The sequence below is a fragment of the Lepisma saccharinum genome, chromosome 1 (genome assembly GCF_977018435.1).
Source record: "Lepisma saccharinum chromosome 1, izLepSacc3.1, whole genome shotgun sequence".
NCBI lineage: Eukaryota > Metazoa > Arthropoda > Insecta > Zygentoma > Lepismatidae > Lepisma > Lepisma saccharinum.
Genome location: NC_139229.1, coordinates 103,139,719 through 103,160,507, shown reverse-complemented (window position 1 = coordinate 103,160,507; position 20,789 = coordinate 103,139,719). Strand labels below are relative to the sequence as shown.

General features: G+C 39.7%; 1 protein-coding gene across 2 annotated transcripts in view; it reads left to right on the top strand.

Annotated features, from left to right (window-relative positions):
• Positions 1-20,158, top strand: part of LOC145985603 (ionotropic receptor 25a-like) — a 138,476-nt gene extending 118,318 nt beyond the window's left edge. Inside the window, exons 10-11 of one of the 2 annotated variants that reach the window (XM_083119675.1) lie at positions 16,737-16,782; positions 19,653-20,158. In XM_083119675.1, coding sequence (XP_082975801.1) covers positions 16,737-16,782; positions 19,653-19,867 — 261 coding nt within the window. In that variant the 3' untranslated portion in view covers positions 19,868-20,158. The remainder of the gene's footprint in view (positions 1-16,736; positions 16,783-19,652) is intronic. The other variant, XM_083119678.1, reaches the window with a different exon arrangement.
• The last annotated feature ends 631 nt before the right edge of the window (positions 20,159-20,789 follow it).

Sequence of the window (20,789 nt, the reverse complement as noted above, 5' to 3'; positions counted from 1 at the left end):
CGGTGGTTTCCTTCCTGGAGGAAGGGTGGATCGTCTTAATCCCGAACCCTGGGTGAGAACTGGTGCTCGCAACTGACCAGCCGGAGCAAGGAGCGGTGTGTTGCCAATTCGCAACTTCATACCCTGGAGTTACGAGTTGTGGCACGTTGCTTTGCATTTTGTGGTGCCGCAACTGTGGAGCATTGCATTTTGTGGTGCCCCAACGTGGGGCGTTGCATTTTGCGGCAGCCAACGTGGGGCGTAGCAATCTTACTGCATACTTATCATCTTAGAAGGCTACAAAATATTACGCCGTCAACTACTATTTGTAGATTAGCCTCTAGAAGCCGGAATTGAAGTCGGCTTTCTTAAAGATTAAGATATTTGTCTTAAGACGTTTTCCAAGACGCTGAGAAGCAACTAGTCAGTGTTGCCAACTCCTATTTGTAGGTTAGCTTCGCCTGTAAACGATAACATGGTGAAATTTTCTTGGGGTGGGCTGGCAACACTGCGAGCGCACCACTTTCGCGTTTGCCTTACGATATTTTCCGTTAAGGTTGCAAAAAACGCACCACTTTCTGTTGGTGAACTGTCTCTTTCTCCCTACTGATTCAATATCGAAGTTGGACAGGGGCTCTTCTTTTTTCTAAACTTTTTCAAAGCTTCGAGGTTGTTCTTTCGCTTTTTGGTCACACCTTTACCCTTCTTCTCCATAGCCAGGTTGTGGCGTTTCTGCTCTTCTAACTCGGCCTTGTTCTTCTTTGCATCGATGACGGTCTTGGCAATGGCGGCACTGCCTCCTGCCAAGCTGCCTACAGCACCCAAAGCTGCCAAGATAGCCGAGATGCTGAATATGAAACCTCTAGTCTTCTGCTGCTTTCGCGGACCTTGTAACCTCCTCAACTGAGGAATGCTGAGCAACAATTTCACTCCATGACCTTTTGCCATGCAGGAATGTTTCTTCTCGCGCTGCTTTTTGGTGAGCATTCCATCTAATGTTCCGAGAGACTTGAGGTTTGCGTAGGGTATTTGGTAAACGACACCTTTGGGCTTCATGGTGATAGTATGTTATTTATATATCGTGAGAGGGTAAGAAAAAATCTCTGCTTTGCCTAATGCAATGAAGTGATGGTAGGTTGATTATACAAGTTGCTTTTTTCACAAGGGTTATTTAGTTACAATCCCCACCCTAATTTTCGTTTTGTGTTCATGGCGATGGTCGTACCTAATGCAGCAACCCGTTCACCTAGCGAGGCATCTCTGCTGACGATTCTCCCGAAAGCCGCATGCTCCAACTTTCTGTCAGCATCATGACGTGCGTCAAGATCGGTGTGAGCATTGTGGCAATGTCGTGATTCTTGCATGTTGCGTCCAGTGGGTTCACTCCCTTGTCCCTCTTTCCAGTCGCTGTTCGAGTTTCGTACCCGGACCGCAGTACTGGTAACCTGGCAGGTGCATCTCGAAGGGTAGCTTGTTGATAATATCGTTCACCAAACCTCGACCCTCGGATACATTCCAGAATTTGGGAGGCAAGGTGTTGATGATTTTGAAAAGGTAACCTATACCTTTGTTGTCATTGACAATGAAGTTGGCAAGCTTGGTGCTAATCATGTCCATGATGCCCACCTTCTCGTTGTGGAAGTTGCGATTGCCTGCATTTTCTCCGCCTGCGATAACCAGCAATCGATCTACAAGCTTCCTTACGTCGTCTACCTAAACAAACTCCTTGGGCAAGGTGTTGTAGAGTTTGACACCGCTGCCTGTCTTGAGCTGGGTCGATATTGGCTTGATGAGGTTCCTGTACTTTTCGCCACTGCTAGATTTCACGCGATTCTGTGTTGCATCTTTGTTTTGGTACAGTGCGTCCGTCATGATCAAAATTTCTGTGTAACTTTGGTAATCCTCGTCTGTATAATCTTTAGGTTGCTTCTTAGTGACAAGTTCCCACAGTCCCACCGTGCCAGGATACCTAGTCCAGCTGTTCTTCTCGCCCAAATTAACTTTTACATTGTCGCCGTCGAACGTGCCTTTTGACTTTCCAATCTTCCAAACCACACCCTCGTTATGTCGTTATGTTCCATGGTAGGGTACAATCCGAACACCTCGTCTTTTTCAAATTTCCCGGTGCTTAGGTAATCTCTCGTCAACGGACCCAGCTCGACTAGTTTGTCCGAAGAGGTACTGCCTAGGGCCTGACGTCTCGGAGCCGGAGCAAGTTCGAACGGAGTAGTGTAAATGCTGGATATCGGTGTAGGTATGGTATAATTTCGAGCAGTAAGTGCCACAAGCTCGTTGATTAACTCTTTGTTTTGCTCGGTGACATCTTTGACTGATGGCATCGATGATAGGTTGGTCCTGGCGTTTTTTCTCTTCGTAAATTCCACGAGTGTCAACTTGGAGCTCTGGGTCGCGTCCAACTCTGAGGCAACAGCAGCAGCGCGTATGCCTTCTTGTAATTGTGTTATGTCGTGCTGGGTGGGGGTGGATTGTTACAAAGTTTCCAACTTAGTCTGTATGTCGTCGATCAAGTGATGAAAATGCGACAACTCTGATTCGGTGTTTAGATTTTCCAACTTGGTGATCTGCTGTTGGACGGTGGCCAGAGTATCCCTGATGCCAGGCAGTTTGGATTCCAGTGCTTCGTGTACGTTTGCCAGATCATTTTGATGACGGCGAGAGCATCCTCAATGTGCGTTATGGTACCTTGCAGCTTCCCGAAATCCTCGTATGTCTCAAGTTGGAGTTTTATGTTGGCCACGCTACGGGCAATGGCGTTCAGCTCGCTGGACGAAGGTAAATTGTCCATGAAGTCCTGTAGCGTTTGGAGTTTAGTTTTGACTTCGGTGATGGCTGCATGCAAAGCGTCCGTTTGAAGCTCAGCCTTGATGCTTTCCAACGTAGGAATTTCGAACGATTGAAACTGTTCACGCAATTTGGCAATACTGGCATTCACGCGATCGTAGTCATCTTGAGTCTTGATGCTCTGTAGATGGTTTGCAGTTCAGTCTGGATGGTGCTCGTTTGGTCCTGCAAGTGTCGCTTCAGCTGTTCTACATCGGAGGTCTGCGTTTGCTGCAGCTTCAAAAATTCGTTCTGCAGCTTGCCTATGCTCAGCGCCAAGTTGTCGAAGTTGTCTATTGACGCGAGGTCGGTGTACCTTTGCAGCAGCGATTTGAGCTCGGCGTAGATCTTGAGTACGGGGTCCAGGCACTGAGACTGCAGGCTGGCTATCTCTGACTGGAGGCTGGAGTTGAGCGTAGACTGCAGGACCTGCAGGTCGCTTAGCAAGTTCTTGACCCTGACGTCGAGCATGAGAAGCTCGTCGCCGTGGTCGTCGCGTTTCGTGTGGACAAGAATATCGTTAGGCATTGTTACCACTGTGGTTATTTATTATAGGGTAGGTGATTTTCATTTCTATGAAAAGAGGGATGAGTTTGTCGTAGTCGTCCAAGAGCTCCACGTACAGGCGATCGCCAGCAGACACGTCGTACGTACTGGTACTGTCCATCCTATCATGCTTGATGCGAAAGATGTTCTTGCCAGAGGAAAACTTGGCCTCCCCTTTGTTCTCAGGGTTCATGTTGAACTGCAGTTTGCCGGAGATGAGGAATTGGAAATAATTCAAGTTGTTGTTGAATACATAGAAAGTTTTGCCCACGTCATCGTCGTACTGGGTCAGAATTCTATTCAAGTGTATAATTAACAGACCGTTAAGTTTAGATAGCATGGAAGGCAGGAGTTCGTTGAAGCTCGACGACGACGTAGGCTGGACGGGAACTTCCATAGCTTGTTTCCTGAAGCCAAACAGGTTCATAGGCATGGTTATTTTATATGCTTGTGTTGATAGAAATATTTGCCAGCCGTGAGGTTAGTTGCATGTAAAAATATAATGTGTTTTTTTGTATGATATAATAATTGATTTTTTTCTTTAAGTGCATTGTATGCATTTCTTACTACTATCTAAACGATAGTGCCCCCCAAGGCAACGTGTGGATCCTACAAGACAAAATACATCTTTTATCATCATGCGGATCTAATGCTACTTTCCTAACTTTGTTTGTTGTAATTACATGGAATACATTTTGAATATTTTTTTTCCAATCGTAGCTGCGGCTTCAATTCCTTCACACAATCAATATAGTCTTGAAATGAAAGTTTGTTTTGTACAGTATTTTTACCAACACCTTTAGCTTTCTTCGTGATGCTGCTCTCAGTTCTTAATGTATACATTTTAGAACGCAAACCGGCAAACTCGAGAATGATGTCACCGTTACACTCGTCTTTTAATTTACCTAGAACTTTCTTGTTACTAGATGGAATTCAAAATCTGTTTGGTTTAGGGTAGGAAGAAGTATCATAATAATCAAGCAAGGACGGATTTTTTACATCTTCATATAGATTGTATGTTTTAATGCTATAAATAAAACTGTCGGTGTCCATGTAAAGTAATGAAATGCTATCGTTGTAGAAAGGATGCATAACATTGTAGTGAAATTGAAACATGTGAAGTTTCGATAAATCTAAAATTGTTGGTCCCACATAAATTGGTTTTCGGAATTTTATCACTTTTATATCTAGATTGAAAAGTGACAGATTCTCGTTGTAAATTTTTCGTGATTTAAATCTAGGATCAGCCACCCACTTACTAAGTTTATTTTCATCTGAAACCAATCTCACGTCCACGCGATTTCTCACGTTCTCCATTGTCTTGCCATATACAGCATTGTTCATCAATTTGAAATAATCTTTGTCTAAATCAGAAGTGACAACTGTTCTATGTTGTGTGTTTGTTTCAATGTATGGTTTGAGCCACTCGGAATGTTTAAACCTGAGGACTCTTCTAATATCCAATACCTTAACACCCATCGCAATCCATAACTGTAGACTTTTGTAATGGAGAACGTATCTTTCTTTTTTCTCTAAAGTTAATAAAAGCTTGCGTTGATTAGAATTAGGTGGACATTTAAGTTCGGCTGCCGGTGGTAAATCGGAAAAAATATCATGCAAATTGTCTGGAAATTCAATATCCCCTTCTGCAAAGAAACCAAATTCACAATCGTCAAAATCAGTAATATTTATGGAAGTTGTTTCTATCCATTCGAAACCAAAATAAGGAAGTTTCTGTACCATAGCATATCCATAGAGATTATTAACGTCGATGTAAAAAATGTAATTCGATGGTTTATTTGCATCATATTTTTCTTCCATGTGCATGTTGTTGGCTTCTGCATGTCTCTGTACACATTGTACCATCCCACCTCCAATCCCTCTCTCGATGAAAAGTAACATGTCTACATCTGTTAATAATTCTAACTTAATTTTTGTTTGCAACAACATTGCAGACCACGCTAATCCCGGGAGGCTGAAGAAATGCGCAGGGTCCAACTTGTAAATAGACATTGACGTTTTCCTGAATACTTGAAAAACATCCGCAAGTATTGTTACGTCTAATTTCAAGTATGCGTTGTGATAATCTCCGAATGTTTTACATTCTGGTTTATCCCACATCAGTTGTGCATGTTCGTATTCTATGGCCGTAATTCATGCTTTTCTCAGTTGCCTGAAGAATTCTTTTTGAGGAGGGAGAGTGTCGTCATTAAATTTAGATTCATTGTTTACGTATTCATAGGGATAAATCCCTTTACTTCTAATCAGTTTTATATCTATGTTGGGAAATCTAGCTTTCCTAATTTTGAATTGTTCGTCACAAATTTTTTTCTGCTAGAGCGTCCAAACTTGCAGAGAGAAATCTGAACGAGTCAAGAAACCTCATCTCTATGGTTTTATTTGTCCCCGAAATCTTAACTTTCTTACTTATAGAAATGTATCATTCTTCATTTTGAGCAAGAATATATTTTTTGTGTGTGTCGTATCCAACTTTCCGAATTAAGAAATGAAAATCGTAATTCGATCGATTATGAAAAAATATGGGGACAAATTTGGGCTTTTGAATTTGGAGATTGCAAGCATTACAGATTCCGCTGATGAAACGACCGTCTGTGTGCGAATGGTGAAACACTTTACGATTCTCGTTTGTGAAGTATTGATTGCACACTGGACACTCGACAGTTTCATCAAATATTTTTTGTTCCTTTGATGTCAACAAATTCATCGGTTTGGATATTTGCAAGAAGCTGCCAATTTTCTCAACCTCCTCTTCCATCTTTTCAAAAAAGTGTTCCATAACATTCGGTCCACGGTATACACATGGTTCATTTATTTCATCTTGTCGTACGACAATGTAACCAAAACTATTTGGTTCATGAAGCTGGTATGGTTTTGTGGAGGAAATTTTTGGATTTGGTTCGCAGGAGGACAGTGGCTTCAGAAATGATTCAAAATCTGCGACGATAATGGCTGGATGATAAAACAAAGCCTTGTACATTTTGAATTCTTCGACTTCATTCTTTTTGGGCATCAACATTCGAGCTGGTTAGTTGTCACCGCAATATATTTCATGTTCGACACGTTTTTCAATAGCAATTTGCCGTGCGGTATATATTTGGTGATTGAATTCTCTTCGATCATTAAACGTGGTCAAACACCTTGGACAAACCTCGATGTGATTTGCATACTTCGTTGCTTGACTTCTGATTAGTCGTGATAGTGAGCGAATAAGGCAGTAATGGTGAATATTGTTGTTTGAAATTAAAAGATTAATTATATGAGCATTATTATCGTTGATATCATTTATCCTGATGGGATGCACAAGAAGTTTTTCTGACGTATAAGAATATACATTAATAGCAATGCGTTTTCCATCAGAATCTCGTGCGCGCGACTCGAACTTTGATATGTCTGACAATGCCACGGGGTATTCAATACTAGACATTACATTTTCAAACTCTGTCTCGTACTGCTTGTAATGATAAACTTGCTCTGGGTTTTTTTCCAATGAACAGGATACAGAGCTGCCAAGATTCACCAAAGAAAGCATTTTGAGTGGTTATTTTGAATATTTAACACTGCTTTCTTGCTTTGAATGTTCGGTGGTAGAGGGACGTAACTCAATGCAGAAAAAGGCATGAATTTGTTCACGTAAATGGTTAATGTATGAGGACTGCCACATAAAGACCATCCCGACCCCTTAGCCTCGAACGTGTCATGTTTCATAATCAACTCATTTGACAGATTAGAGTAAAACTCGTCCAAATTTTCAACATCTGCCAAATAAAGAACCTGGTTTTTGGTGGGATAATAAAAACCTTTAGTTGTTCCATCGACTTTCTCATATTCGGAACATAAATCAACGTATACTTTTATGGAATTATTTTCAAGATTACTTTTCATAGTATTCAGTACAAAAGTTTTCGCTTCACGCAAGAAACTAGGAATGTCACGGCCTGCTTCCGACGTAAATGATAAATCCTGAAGTCGACCATTAAAGGCAGACCTAACTGGTTTATATTTATTATTTAATTTAATTGTATTTGGAGCCCGACCCTGTGGCCGAGTGGTTAGCACATCGCGCTGCGACGCCAAGGGTCCCGGGTTCGAATCCCGGTCGGGTATGGTTGTTTGTGAATGTCCACTCTCATCCATTTCATCATTTCATCACTCATCCCCATCTTCGCAAATTAGCCAAGAGGCACAAAACGCGAAGTAAAATAAACTAAATCAATCAATCAATTTGTTTTGGAGCAGAAGCTTCAGCTTCAGAATAATCAATTTTTCTTTTCAATGTTCCTTCTCCGGTCGATGGTTTGCAAATTTTCAAATGTCTACTTAGATTTGAGAATGCTAATTTCTTTTCCACATTGAGCACAGGCTTTAGAAGGTAACAAACGATTTGCTCCTTTACACATTGTCTTTTGTATTGATAAATTATTCTTTGAAATTAGTTTCCCACAAGTGACACATTCGATCTTATCATTCTTGCGAGTAAAACAGGTAGGTGATTCCATTTTTTATAATTTCAGATATGTTATTTATATAAAATTTAAAATTTTTATATAAAATTTAATGGGATATCACCAACTTAAAATTCAACCTGATAATACTATTCCCTATGAAAAACTCTATGACCTTACTTGGGCTTTTCCGCCAAATTATATGCTTCTAGTCTCCTATACTTTGGTGGAGCCCGTTCAGGTTCTATCCCCCGCGATGTGGGTTCCTCTGCCGATCCAGCAAAGGTGAGAAATCAGCACTGTGCTCTGACTTATATAGATTTATAGAACCAATAGAAATCTCGCTTACTTAAACCAATCAGAAAACACCACATATAAATTATTAGCCAATCAAACTCTATTTTTTAGCTATCATATAAAAAAAATACAAAATATCCAAGTTTCAATACGTGGGAACACTTTATTTTTTACCTTTTACCCAGTTTCAATTCGATCCATCTGTCTGAATCGAAGAAACCGACAATTCGTATATTCTCATATCACTGTATGCTTGCCCCCTATTAGCACCTCATTTGCTGTTGTTGCTCAATTAATTTTCACTAATTGGCAAATTTTCTTGAAGAGGTATAATAGAACAAGATACGGCGGTATGAGAAATATTCAAATTTAAAGATATTTTAGCGAATTACGCTGGCATAAGCTAAGTTCGTATTGCTAGAAGGCCTTCGTCGTTGCAAGTCACCTAACCCATTCACTGGCAAAAAGAGTTAAACACTGTTGACGTACTGGAAAAAATGACTTGTCCCCCTCAAGCATTCATCGAGTTCCGACATTTGCACATAGAAGGATATTGCAAATAAAATAACTAACTGAATTTTATTGCCCAATTCACTTACCATGAGGTCTACAGTGGAGGTGTGTGAATGGAGTGCTAAAAAAGCTTTGGGAAGGTAAAAAATCAGTATGATAATGGGAATGTTGGTGGGTTGGAGTTTAAATTTTATACATGTGCACAGGGGGAAACTTTATTTTTGTTATCTGTGAAGGTTCTAAGGTGGGTGAACATGTTGGAAAAGCACTAGTATATACATAGACCAAAGTGACATGGTTCTAGCTCCCATAGGAGTCGAGATACTCAACGTCGTATAAAAATGTCTTAAGACAAATATCTTAATCTTTAAGAAAGTCGACTTCCGGTCTGTCAAGATGTTACTTCCGGTCTGTCAAGAAAATTTTCTTAAGACAAATATCTTAAGACGTTTTTCTAAGACATTAATTTTCTTGGCTCCTAATTGAGCTAGGATGATAATTATAGATTTGTTGGATAGAGTTTGACGAAAACTTCTCGACTAACAAACAAAATTAATTCCATCCCCTCAAGTTTCGGAAATATATACATTTTTTTTTATTTTTTAAGAAACTTGATCTGCTGGCTTAGTTTTGACCCTAATTCGAAAATTTAATAGCATTCGATAAAAAATTAGAAGTACTCTACAACCTATTAGACAGATGATGATTAGTTCTTGCTGGTTCCGAGTTATTTTAGATTAAAATTTCAAGATGTAATTTCTAAGATGTTTTGTAATTCATAAAATATGGGCTGTAGGAAAACGATTCTTGCTTTATCTGCTATTGCTCGACGAGTTCTATAACTGCGAGCCCCCCCCCCCCTCCACTGTGCCAACTTCTATTTGTAGGTTAGCTTCGTCTGTGAAATATCATATGGTGAAATTTTTGTGAGTAAGTTGGCAACACTCCGAGCCCTCACTGTGGCCCCTCCAAAAGTAGTGGGGGCATTGAACCAATTCCACGACATACATCGTGAAAAGAGGGGGGGGCTCACACATCATAAAAAAAATACATCGTAGCCGTTTACGCTGAGGACCCCCACCTACAAAAAAAATGAGGCCCCCAAACACATCGTAGGCGTTTACGTTGAGTGCCCACCACCTACAAAAAGGTCCCAAAATAAGATTGAGCAAACAATAGGGCTACAACATCGTCAAATGCTATAAAATCAACAAAAAATACATCGTAGCCGTTTACGCTGAGGGCCCATCTACAAGGATAACATAGAAACAACCATTTTACACTTTGTAGGTTATTTTAACCCGTAGTAAAAGGCTGTAAAAAAGTGAATAGGTTAAGTTATATCACGTAAGATCATGGTATACCTACAAAGATGAATCTCCAAAAATAAGATTGAGCAAAAAATAGGGCTAGAACATTGTCGAACGCAATATAATCCATAAAAAATAATCAAAATCATCAAAATATGTCACAACTGATCTTAAATACTAGGCATACCTACAAGGATTACTTAGAACCAATACGTTTAAACTACTCATGCGGATATCACCGCAGTCATCCCCAACGTGTGTTTAGGAATGATTTATGAGTTTTGATGTCTGTTATGAGGAAACCAGTTTTCACTACTGAGAAACAGTTCCAAGTTTTACGTTAAAACACAAATAATTCCCATCTTCCAAACAACAAAGCATAGAGATATGCGGTTTTCACTGCAGTCATTCCCAACATGTGTTTAGTAATGTACCGGGTGTTCCGTTCAAATCTCCCTAATTTCAATTAATCGTAGAAAAGAAAGTATGAATGATAGAGCAATGAAATTTCAGAGAATTGAAGAAAAACTCATGAATTTTATTTTCCACACACTAATACACCTCCACATGTGCCCCATTGTTAGAACGAACAATATCCAGTCTGTATTCAACATCTTGCCATGTTCTCTCCAACATGTCCCCTGTTACTGTTGCAATCGCATCACGTATGCGGGTTCGTAACTCTGGAATGTAATTCACTGGAGTCGCAAACACACGATCCTTGACGTAACCCCAGAGGAAGAAGTCCAGCGGAGTCCACACGACAGAGTGCTCCACCAGATTGTGTTAGGATACTGCCGATTGTTAGATACTTACTAAACCACAGCCTAATTGATTTAGCATCAGGTGCAACTCCTCCGTACACTCGTCTGAAATTTCGTTGCGTTGCAATCACAGATTTTGTCTCAGCATACCACATCACTGCCTGCGCGCGTTGTTGAACAGTCGCCATTTTTATTTATGCGACCGTGGCGCTGCGTAGTGAGCAAACTGACAACTTCAAGTCTTGAAAACAAAACTTGACGATCTGGCCTTTTATTTGGTGTTGCAGTTATTTCACAATTCATCGTACTTCGTTCACAGTAATTAATTGAAATTAGGGAGATTTGAACGGAACACTCTGTATTATGAGTTTTGATGTTTGCTATGAGGAAAGCAGTTTTCACAATTGAGAAGCAGTTGCAAGTTTTACGTTAAAATGCAAATAATTTCCGTCCTCCAAACTACAACACGTAGAGAAATGCGGTTTTCACAGCAGTCATTCCCAACATGTGTTTTTAGTAATGTATTATGAATTTTGATGTCTGTTATGAGGAAGCCAGTTTTCACAATTGAGAAGCAGTTGCAAGTTTTACGTAAAAACACTAATAATTCCCATCTTCATCTTCGCTTACAAACATGCCGTTTTCACTGCAGTTATTCCTAACGTGTGTTTAGTAAATGTATAATAAGTTTTGATGGCTGTTATAAGGAAACCAATTTTCAAAATTTGAGACGCAGTTCCAGTGCCCTTTAGGCTTTGCAAAGTAGTTCCTCAAGTGCAGATTCGCGGATTTTGTACTTAACAATCTTCCCAACTAGTAGACTTTGGAGCCCTTACACAGGTACGGTGACATGGGTTTAAATATTTTTTTTTCCAGTGAAGGGGTTGAGCATAACATAACTTTATTTGGGGGGAAACAACACTGCTGGAGGTTCTGACTGTATGGGTGCTTCCTCGCGAGAGGACGACGAAGCTGCCCCGTGGCTGCGAAAGGTAGTGTGTGCAGAATCATGCACCCTGCGACGCTGAGGGCAGACTTTCGCGTTCATTACCCGGACACCTTAAGAGCAATGACATGTGCATGCATGCACAGTTGTCCAGTTTATCTTGGCGAGCGGTCCGCGTGCGTTTACGTCTAGCTATGTTGGCTCTCTTTGTAGCGTTTGCTACATTTAACACTCTTTGGTGTGGACGGCATTATTCTTTGACATCAAACAATGAAAACAAAGTAGATAATTGCTGGTGATTACTTGCTGCCTATTTTATTTATATATTAGCCAGAAATACAAGGCAGAAAGATTCTCCACTCTTTTTTCTCTCCCTTCGAGAGACGACCGGACTTGTATTCCGAAGCTGAGTAGTTATTATTATTCGACACGTTCTTTAAAAATACATATATCAATTGGCGATACGATTTTTAACTTTAGAATCTTCCCAACTGGTGGAAGTTGAAGCCCCTACAGTGAAGGTGACTTGGGTATACATAGACTTTTTTCCAGTGAGGGGGTTGAGGAAAAGAAAATTACCTTCCAAAGGTAAGCAACACTTCCAAGAGAGAGGAAAGGAAAGTAATATATACATTTCGAAATTGTGACAATGCTTTATTTGCAATTATTTTAAAGGGAAATAAATAACAATACAATTTCTCTTGACCCTGCTGCATACGGCCAGGTGTGGTGGTGATGCATTTATCTTTCATCGCCTCTGTCGTCGTGTTCTGCCGATAACAGCAGGAGTTGTTTGATGGCTTAGCGCCTCAGATACCTTCGTATTGCTGCCACTATTTCCCTTTTTATTTCACTAAGAACAATATTGAGGTCGAACGAGAAGTTGCCATGAAACGCAACTTCTAAAAAGCTAATCCAGCGTCGTGGTGAAATCCTTGCTATAGCAGCAGCCCCACGTTGGCGGTTCCGCTGTATGGGTGTTTCACGTGAAAGGCAGACGGTGCTGTCCCCTGGCTGCGAGAGGTAGAGCGAGAAGGCATATGGTGAAGCATCATTCATCCTGCGGCGCTGACGGCGGACTTTGGCGGTCGCTGCATAGACTTCTTTTGTGCAATGGCATGTGCATGCACAGTTGCCCAGTTTATCTTGACGGGCAGTGTGCGTGTCTTTACGTCTAAGTAGGTTTGCTCTGCTTGTAGCCTTGCTAGATTTACGACATTTAACACTCCTCTATGTGGACGGCATTTTTCTTGGACATCAAACAATGGGAACGATGTAGATAGAAGTTGATTACTTGCCTATGTTATTTATGTAAAAACTAGCACCTAAGAGTACACGATACCAAACCATTAAGGCATTAACACAAAACACGAACATCAGTGTTACTAATAAACAACGAAAGAAAAAAAGAGAATGTTCAACTTCTATTTTTCTTATAGCAGAGCGAATGCAGTAATCTATCGCCTTATCATTCGCATGCGTATTATATCATCCGTTTTTTAGTTAGTAGTTGCCTTGTCCTTCTTACTAACAACAAGGCTACTGTTAATTTAAATGTAGTGTTAGCCCATCTCACAACTATAAGGAAAATAGCTCGACCGTCAGTACGGTAAGATCTACGATTAGGAAAGAGACAATATAGTGATGACTTGAGCAGTTTTGTACACTTGCAAGTCCAGAATATTGATATGTCGCAAGGAAACGTTGCATCGAATCCTAACCGACTAGATGCAGAGGTTACGTATAAATATTTTTTTTTTTTGCTGTTCGGTTGCGGAGTCTAATCCCTACAGACGTTCAATATTAGAGCGCGGCGCTGAACTCGACAAACCCAATCCAGTCATGCCATGTGCCGGGAACGTGGTTGGTGGTTGTCACGCAGATAGTCTGATGGTGACTATCCTCCTCATTGGACAACTCCTCTTTCACATATTGAATCGTGTCGAGCATACCCGATCTCGCCCGACCTATGTTGGCTTAGGTTCCGTGCTGGTCCGTTTCTGGGACAGGGCGGTGATCGTGGACGTAGATATTATTATGAAGCGCTGTTTGTGGAACAGAGTCTGAACTTGAACGTATATATTATTGCGAAGTATGGGTTCTCCTGGCGTAACGCAATATCACTTACTCAGGACGAGGGCCAGTACGTTCTTTGGCACAGAATTGATTCGTCGCAACTTAAGTTGAGTCGAATACTAACCAAGTAGATGCAGAGTTTAGGTAGTTTACTATTGGCCGCTCAGTTGCAAACGCTTCGAATCTAAACTCATGCTCTTCGCAACTGATCGAAGAAAAAGTACTACGTAGTCTCTAGAAAAGTTTAGGATTCGATGCAATTTAAGCTAAACAACTTAAGTTTGCGTTGCGACGAACCAAAGTTCTGAACTACTACCTACAATCGCCAGTTCCGCCTGTTATCTCAGCTTCTCATAAAATATTTCTCTCCCATCTGAAATATCTGAGCGAAGAGTTATCGATCTGTAAGTGGAGAGGGGATGAAAAACACGACCAAACTTGCTTCATCGACTCGAAACTTGCACTTTTTAAAGACTATTTGCAAGAAGTAATAGAAAATTCTAGTCCCGCAGGTGTCAGCCTTTAGGTTCGGGCTACGGGACGCTGCCTGATTCCAGTCTGCTGCGGGGAAGCGTAACAACTTTTCTTCTGAGATTTCGTTCAATGTATGTGACCGGTGGCCACCCACCATCGTGAGTGAATGTGGGTGCTACGAATGTGTAAGTAATCCGGTCATGGAAAACAATCTACAACGTCTGGGGGTTGGCCGTTCTGACTAACACGTCACTCCCTAACTGGATGATCGCCCATCTCTGCTGATGTTTGTGGAAGTGAGGCTGGCAGTCGGTAGATAGGTCCTGACCCTGGCGGACTGTTCTGCCAGGGGTTGTTATTTCTATTATTATATTAATAGAAAATTCTACTTAAAAAATCAATCGAATAATGTCGGTCGAATTTAAGATGGGACAAAAAATGCTGTATATAGAAGTGAAATGCGTCACCACTAAGTCACGCACCTAGCACCACCTACTTTCTATGAACCTTCTCTGTTAACTTCCAGTAGTTAGCCGCAAGTCTAAATGACTCCAAAATAACATGTACACTCTCCTAAGACAGTTTTAGGCTATTTTATTGTCACGGGTGGGACGCACAGATTACATTTTTCACTTTAAAGTAACTATTCTATTAATAGTTAAGCAACATTTTTCCTTATATTTTTGTGCAATGAATTATGAAACTACTGCTGATTAAACATAAATACCCTTAGAATACTTTCCCATATTTATAGCTACAGGTGAATATTTTTTTGTCACGGTTGAGACAGATAAGACACTTCTTAACAAGAACTATATTTTAATTTTTTTGAATTTTCAAATGATGAAAACTAAATTATTTAAAACAAATAGAGGAAGTAATTGATCTTTCAATGTAGTGTTATTGGAAGGGGAAATGTAACAGTTGAAGGGGAAATTAACTGTGTTTTGGTGTCACGGGTGCGACAGAATACAAAACAAAAGTAAATAAAAAGTTAGAATAAACAAGCAATATGTAAAATACCTTCTACTATTAACTGAATTATGCATAATACTTGAATTTCTATCGAAATGACAATTTTAGATTGTTGACTCACGAAATAAAATTACATCATTGCATTTAACTTTAAAAATATAGATTCACGGGCACTTTATGGAATGCCCCTGTTCGAGTTCAATACTGTGTACAAATCAATAACGCATTTACTTTATGTAGTATTGGCGGACACAACAATATGATCCGATTCCATGCAAGCGATGAATATGGAAAGCTCGTTGCTCGTACTGTAGCACACAAGTGCAAATATCGTTTCTGAAGAGGTAAGATGCAGCAAGATGAATTTCTTTTAATTCCACTTGCTGGCAAGGCAATGGTAGCGTTGAGGTATAATTTTTAAGCCATGTGTTTTGTTTGGATGGGTAAAAGCAGAAGCGTACTGGCCTATATGGTAATACCACTGGTGGAGGCAGTGCTGGAAGTGGATATATTTAAATGGGGAATGTCTTCTTTGATGCTAGCTGTGGGATGTTCCTTTTTTAAAATAGGTGTGGAATGTAAATTAGGGGGTGCTGCCCGCTACGATTGAACTCATGTTAAATAATTCCCGAGCACGCCACAATTTGACTATATTGAAAGCAAATGAAATTATGGTTGTAGTGTAGTGAGACTTGAAGAAAAGAGGAAGAACAAGTAGGCGTTTCTTACCAGCAATGCTAAAATAAATAAATAAACTAAAGTAAATCACACTGGGCTGTAGGAAATATCTAAAATCACAAACTTGAATAAACAAATCAAGAAACAATTCTTAACAACAATGCTAACGAAAGATAACCAACCACCGGTGATTTTTATTGCGACTGCCAGCGGTCTCGCTTTAATTCTTAACAATCTACCCTCATTGTAGGTAAAATAGTATAGACTAATAAGGCACTAAAGTTATTGGCGTATTTGGTTGTAAATAGGTTTTGAAAAAGGGGTGCTGAAGAACATTATGGGGTGTGGACACCCATGGAACGGCCCCTGGGGCACATGGTAGTTCGTTCGGATCTCACTTTACACTACAGGATCATCCGATTAAGCCTATCTGTGCATTAGATGCACTTAAAACTCATAAGACACGTTGTTGTACGGGAACGGAAAAGTTGCGTTGAGATTTTCCTCCGAAAGATTACGTGACTACTTGAATGTGGCAGAAAACTGACAGTGAAATAAGAAAAACGACTGTAAGATCCAGACGGGACTAAGACTATTTTTTTTAAGCTTTAGCCTCTTTTAAAGTCAAATCCCCCTTTTGAAATTCCTGAGGACACAGTTGACTTTTGGATGTAATACCAAGTGGGCTGTTAATTTCGGAATAGGTTGAGTAAAATACACTTCGTGCATAAAGCTTGTGTTAAATAAATTTTCAATTGTGAATATGTAGTTTCAATGGTATGTGATGTAGGAAGTTCTTTACAATTAACGTTATAGTATAAAGTTCGAATTATTTAGGAACTATACCGATTTTATTTATCTTCTTTTTTTACAGGACGACAAAATGGAGACTGAAACAGACCCCACAGAATCAGAAGAGTGTAAGTATTTATATTACATTCACTTCTATTTATTTGTTTATTAGGAATGTTAATTATACTTAGTTTTCTCACCGAAGTGGTAAGTGAATGAATGCATTACGCGATTTCAGGTGTCCTGGTGTTCTTGGCGTTGGTTTCTTTCACCTACTTCATCCATTTATGATTCATCCCCATCGCTGCGATTGGCCCAGAGAAGTAGAAAAGTTGAGTAAAATAATAACAAAAAGTACACATGTCTGTAATAGCCGAAACAGTCAAATATAACATTAATCTACGTTGACTCCTCCTCATCGTCACGATTAGCCAAAATTTGCAGGAAAGCGACGCTAAATAATAACATTCAAAATCAAGTAAAAAGAAGATCATTTTTATTTTGGCGGGGAATGGTGTTGCTTTGATTGCTTCCCAAGCGAACTACTTGTTTATTTAATGTCACGTGGACACTTCGGAGTTGTCAGAAATAAGTACTAGGCTATACAGTTCTGTACCATCTAAATTTTTTTTTCATTTTTTAAAATTTTCTATCTCTATTTAATTTTCTATTTAGTCTCCATCCAATACAAGAACGAAGTTAACTAAATATTTCCTTCAACTGACCAATATCCCCCCCCCCCACCTCGACTGGGCAATCAGCAACACAGTTGCTTACAGACATAGAACGCCCATTTCCAGACCGCGATTCCAACCCCTTACTTTGGACCATAATATTGCAACTCTACAATTGTACGTTTAGGTTTAGCTGCAATTCGACCATAATACAATCCTCACAAAAAATTTGGCATATTATATTAAGCACAAAAGTTTGGAATATTGTTGTGTTAGGCGATAGGTTATGATTTATTGGTGTTTTAAGTCTAGATGATGCACAGTAAAGCTAATCGGGACTGAACCTGCAGTTTAAAGTGGGATCCGAACCACTATGTGCCTCCACCTGGAATCGAACTCGGGACTCCTTAATTACAAGGCGACGACGATTGGGCGATAGATAATAGCCAGGGTGGCATATGTAGGCGAAAGCAAGAGAACGTCCAGCAGACAGATGCCACGTGTTGTTGAATTCCAAGATCTTGTCCATCACCATATATAATAATATTCCAAACTCTTTTTGAGGAGTGTAATACTCCAACAACATTTCGCCGACCACCGTGGCGGAGTGGTTATCACAGTGCGCTACGAGTCAAGAGATCCCGGGTTCGAATTCAGACCTGGACATGGGTTTTCTTTGTAAATGCGCCTTCATTAATTTCATCACATCACTCATTCTCATCGTCGCGATTAGCCAAAAGTGGCAGAAAAGTGACGATAAATAATAAGTAAAAAATTAAATTACATCTCAATACATGATTGATTGATTTAATTATTTTACTTCGCTTTTCTGCGCTTTTGGAAAATCGCGTATATCTCTATTCAGTGGCGGCAAATTATATGGCCTTTGGCTTGAGACCACCGACTAATTTAGCTATTGTTGTTGTTGATGATGTGAGTCACAATAGTTCAGTCGGTGGGACGTCTGACTGCTACGCGGGAGACCCGAGATAGGTGAACTCAGGTGCGAATTTTTCACATAAAGAGGCTGTGGGGTTCCCAATAGGCAGGAACCCGGGGGGTAATTTTTATGGATTAGAAGCGGGCTGAACGTGTTGATGATGACATCACCTACATCATGGATGAGGTCGAGAATGTTTTGGCGCTCATCTTTTCTGTATATTTTAGTCGAAATTAGCCAAAAGTGTCAGAAAAGCGATGTAAAAGAAACTAAATGAATCAATCATTCAATCTCTATGTCGTCATTGTATGGTGCAATCACTGTACAGTGAAGGACTTTACCTGTTCTTTACTTCATCTTCCTTCGGGTTCAATACCCTGTTGAGGCACATTGCACAGAGGTTCGGATCCCACTTTAAGGTGTAGATCCAGTCCCGATTAGCATACTTGTGCATAAGTGGACTTAAAGCTACAATTCAGTCAATCAATTCAATTACTTCCTCCCCCCAACAAGCGACTTCTCAGCTGAAGTATCTATCCGGCTTCACTCTCCCAAAGTGTTTACTTCTTGACTCTGAGCCATTCCATGCGAAAGTGGACAAACAAGGATAATTTATTTTTATTCAAAGTTTCACTTATTACATGCGAAATTAAAGAGGAAAACTATGAATTATTAATACAAACATTAGTTTAATGGTTTCTAAATAACCTGCTGTCTCAAGCCAATTACTTTTGTAGTAGATGTGAAGTGAGATTTTGTGTGTGGTGTTTCCACTTAATTTAGTTTCATTATGATATAGTATTATACCATAAGAAAACTAATTTAATTCTAATTTCGTTCTAATAATCTCATTTATTATTTCTATATCTTAAACTCTGAAGTTTGATTTCTAAAACGAACCTTAGTTTCAAGAATCTATTTAGTATTGTTCCATAATCCTACAAAGTAAATAATGTGCATGATATTACATCCATCACAAAATTTGTTACACCCGTCACAGGCAAGAAATGTTTAAAGAAAAAGAATGTAGTAATATTTTTTGAAACTGAAAGCATCTAAATGTCGAGTAAAGTTTGCTTTGTGAAAATAAAATAAAATATATTCAGTGAACCCATATATTTCACAGTTTTCTGAAAGACTGAGGAATATACTAAAGTCATGTCTAGAAGTGTCACACCCATCACAATTACAAAAAATTGTATTTTCTGTAGATGAAAATTGTGATGAGAGAGGAATATTCTGAAATTAAACCTTTCATCAAGGAAAAATGAAATTGGTTCTAAGAAAATATTTAAAAAAATAATGTAAATTTGTCTGAATGTCACATATGTCACAATGGAATTGCCCATCTATGGTTTCCTAATTGTGGATCATCTCGTTTCAGCTTCTGGAGACTCACCCAGGAAGTTTCCAAAATGCCAGCAAACCGAGTGGATCATCAACTCCCTCCTGGGGACGGTGAGCAACATAAGGACAGAGCTAGAAGCCCTGGACAACTTGCAGCAGCAGGTGTTCGCTGCCCAGAAGAAGAGGCTTGAAATGGTGGAGGCTCAGCTCGCCAAATCCCATGAAGACATTGGGGGGAAGCCTGGAAAGTAGAAGAATTAGCTCCGACTAAATTCCAGCGTAAAGGAGCCTGTTTTACTCTCACGTTTAATCAATCAAACTAGAAAAGTGGATAAAGGGAAGAGCACTGTGAACTGCGTTTGGAATGACACGATTGTTGCACTTGCAATCTTTGAAGCCAGTCTTCAGTCTGGAGATAGCCATCGCTTGAGCTTCGGCACGTTTTGTTTTCCTCTATATTGTTTGTAAATTACTGATTTTTTCAATGAACAAAATAATATCTGTTCAAGTGGCGAAGCAGCAAAATAAATCGATCAGAAAATTTACTGTTGTAAAATTCATTTTGCGAAGCCGTGAATATGTTTAATTTTGCAATATATTTCCAGTTTAGGGCGATTTGGGATCTGAATAAATACCTTATCATCGGACACTACAGAATATGATTTCTTCCCAAGCACCCCAAAATTTTACTCAATCAATCAAGCATGTTGTGTTCCGGAATATTTTAAAAGAAAGCAATGAAGTTTACAGAAGTTTCAAGCTATTGTACAGTAGGATTGCATGTCAGTAGTTTGTCCCCTACCCACTAAAACCAGAAGTAGGATAACACTACAACCCAAGGGCATGCCCGGAGCAGGGTTTCAGATGTTCAAATCCTGTCCCGGAAATTCCCTCAAATTTTAGAGGAAAATGATAGAATAGTTTTCAGTACCTATAATAGTTGTGTCCTAACGGTCGTGCCCAGAAAACAATTGGAAGGTGTTGGCAAGGATATTGATTTGCATTTAATTTGATAAAAGTTTAGTGTTAAAACATATATAGCCTATTTTTTGTAATTTCCATGCCAAAACTCATTAATTGCTTTGAGGATGCGACGTCATTTGTCTCTCTTAATTTGTCTTGTATTTCGGCGGAACTTACCCACTCGGAGAAATTATAGATACTTTGCTTTATT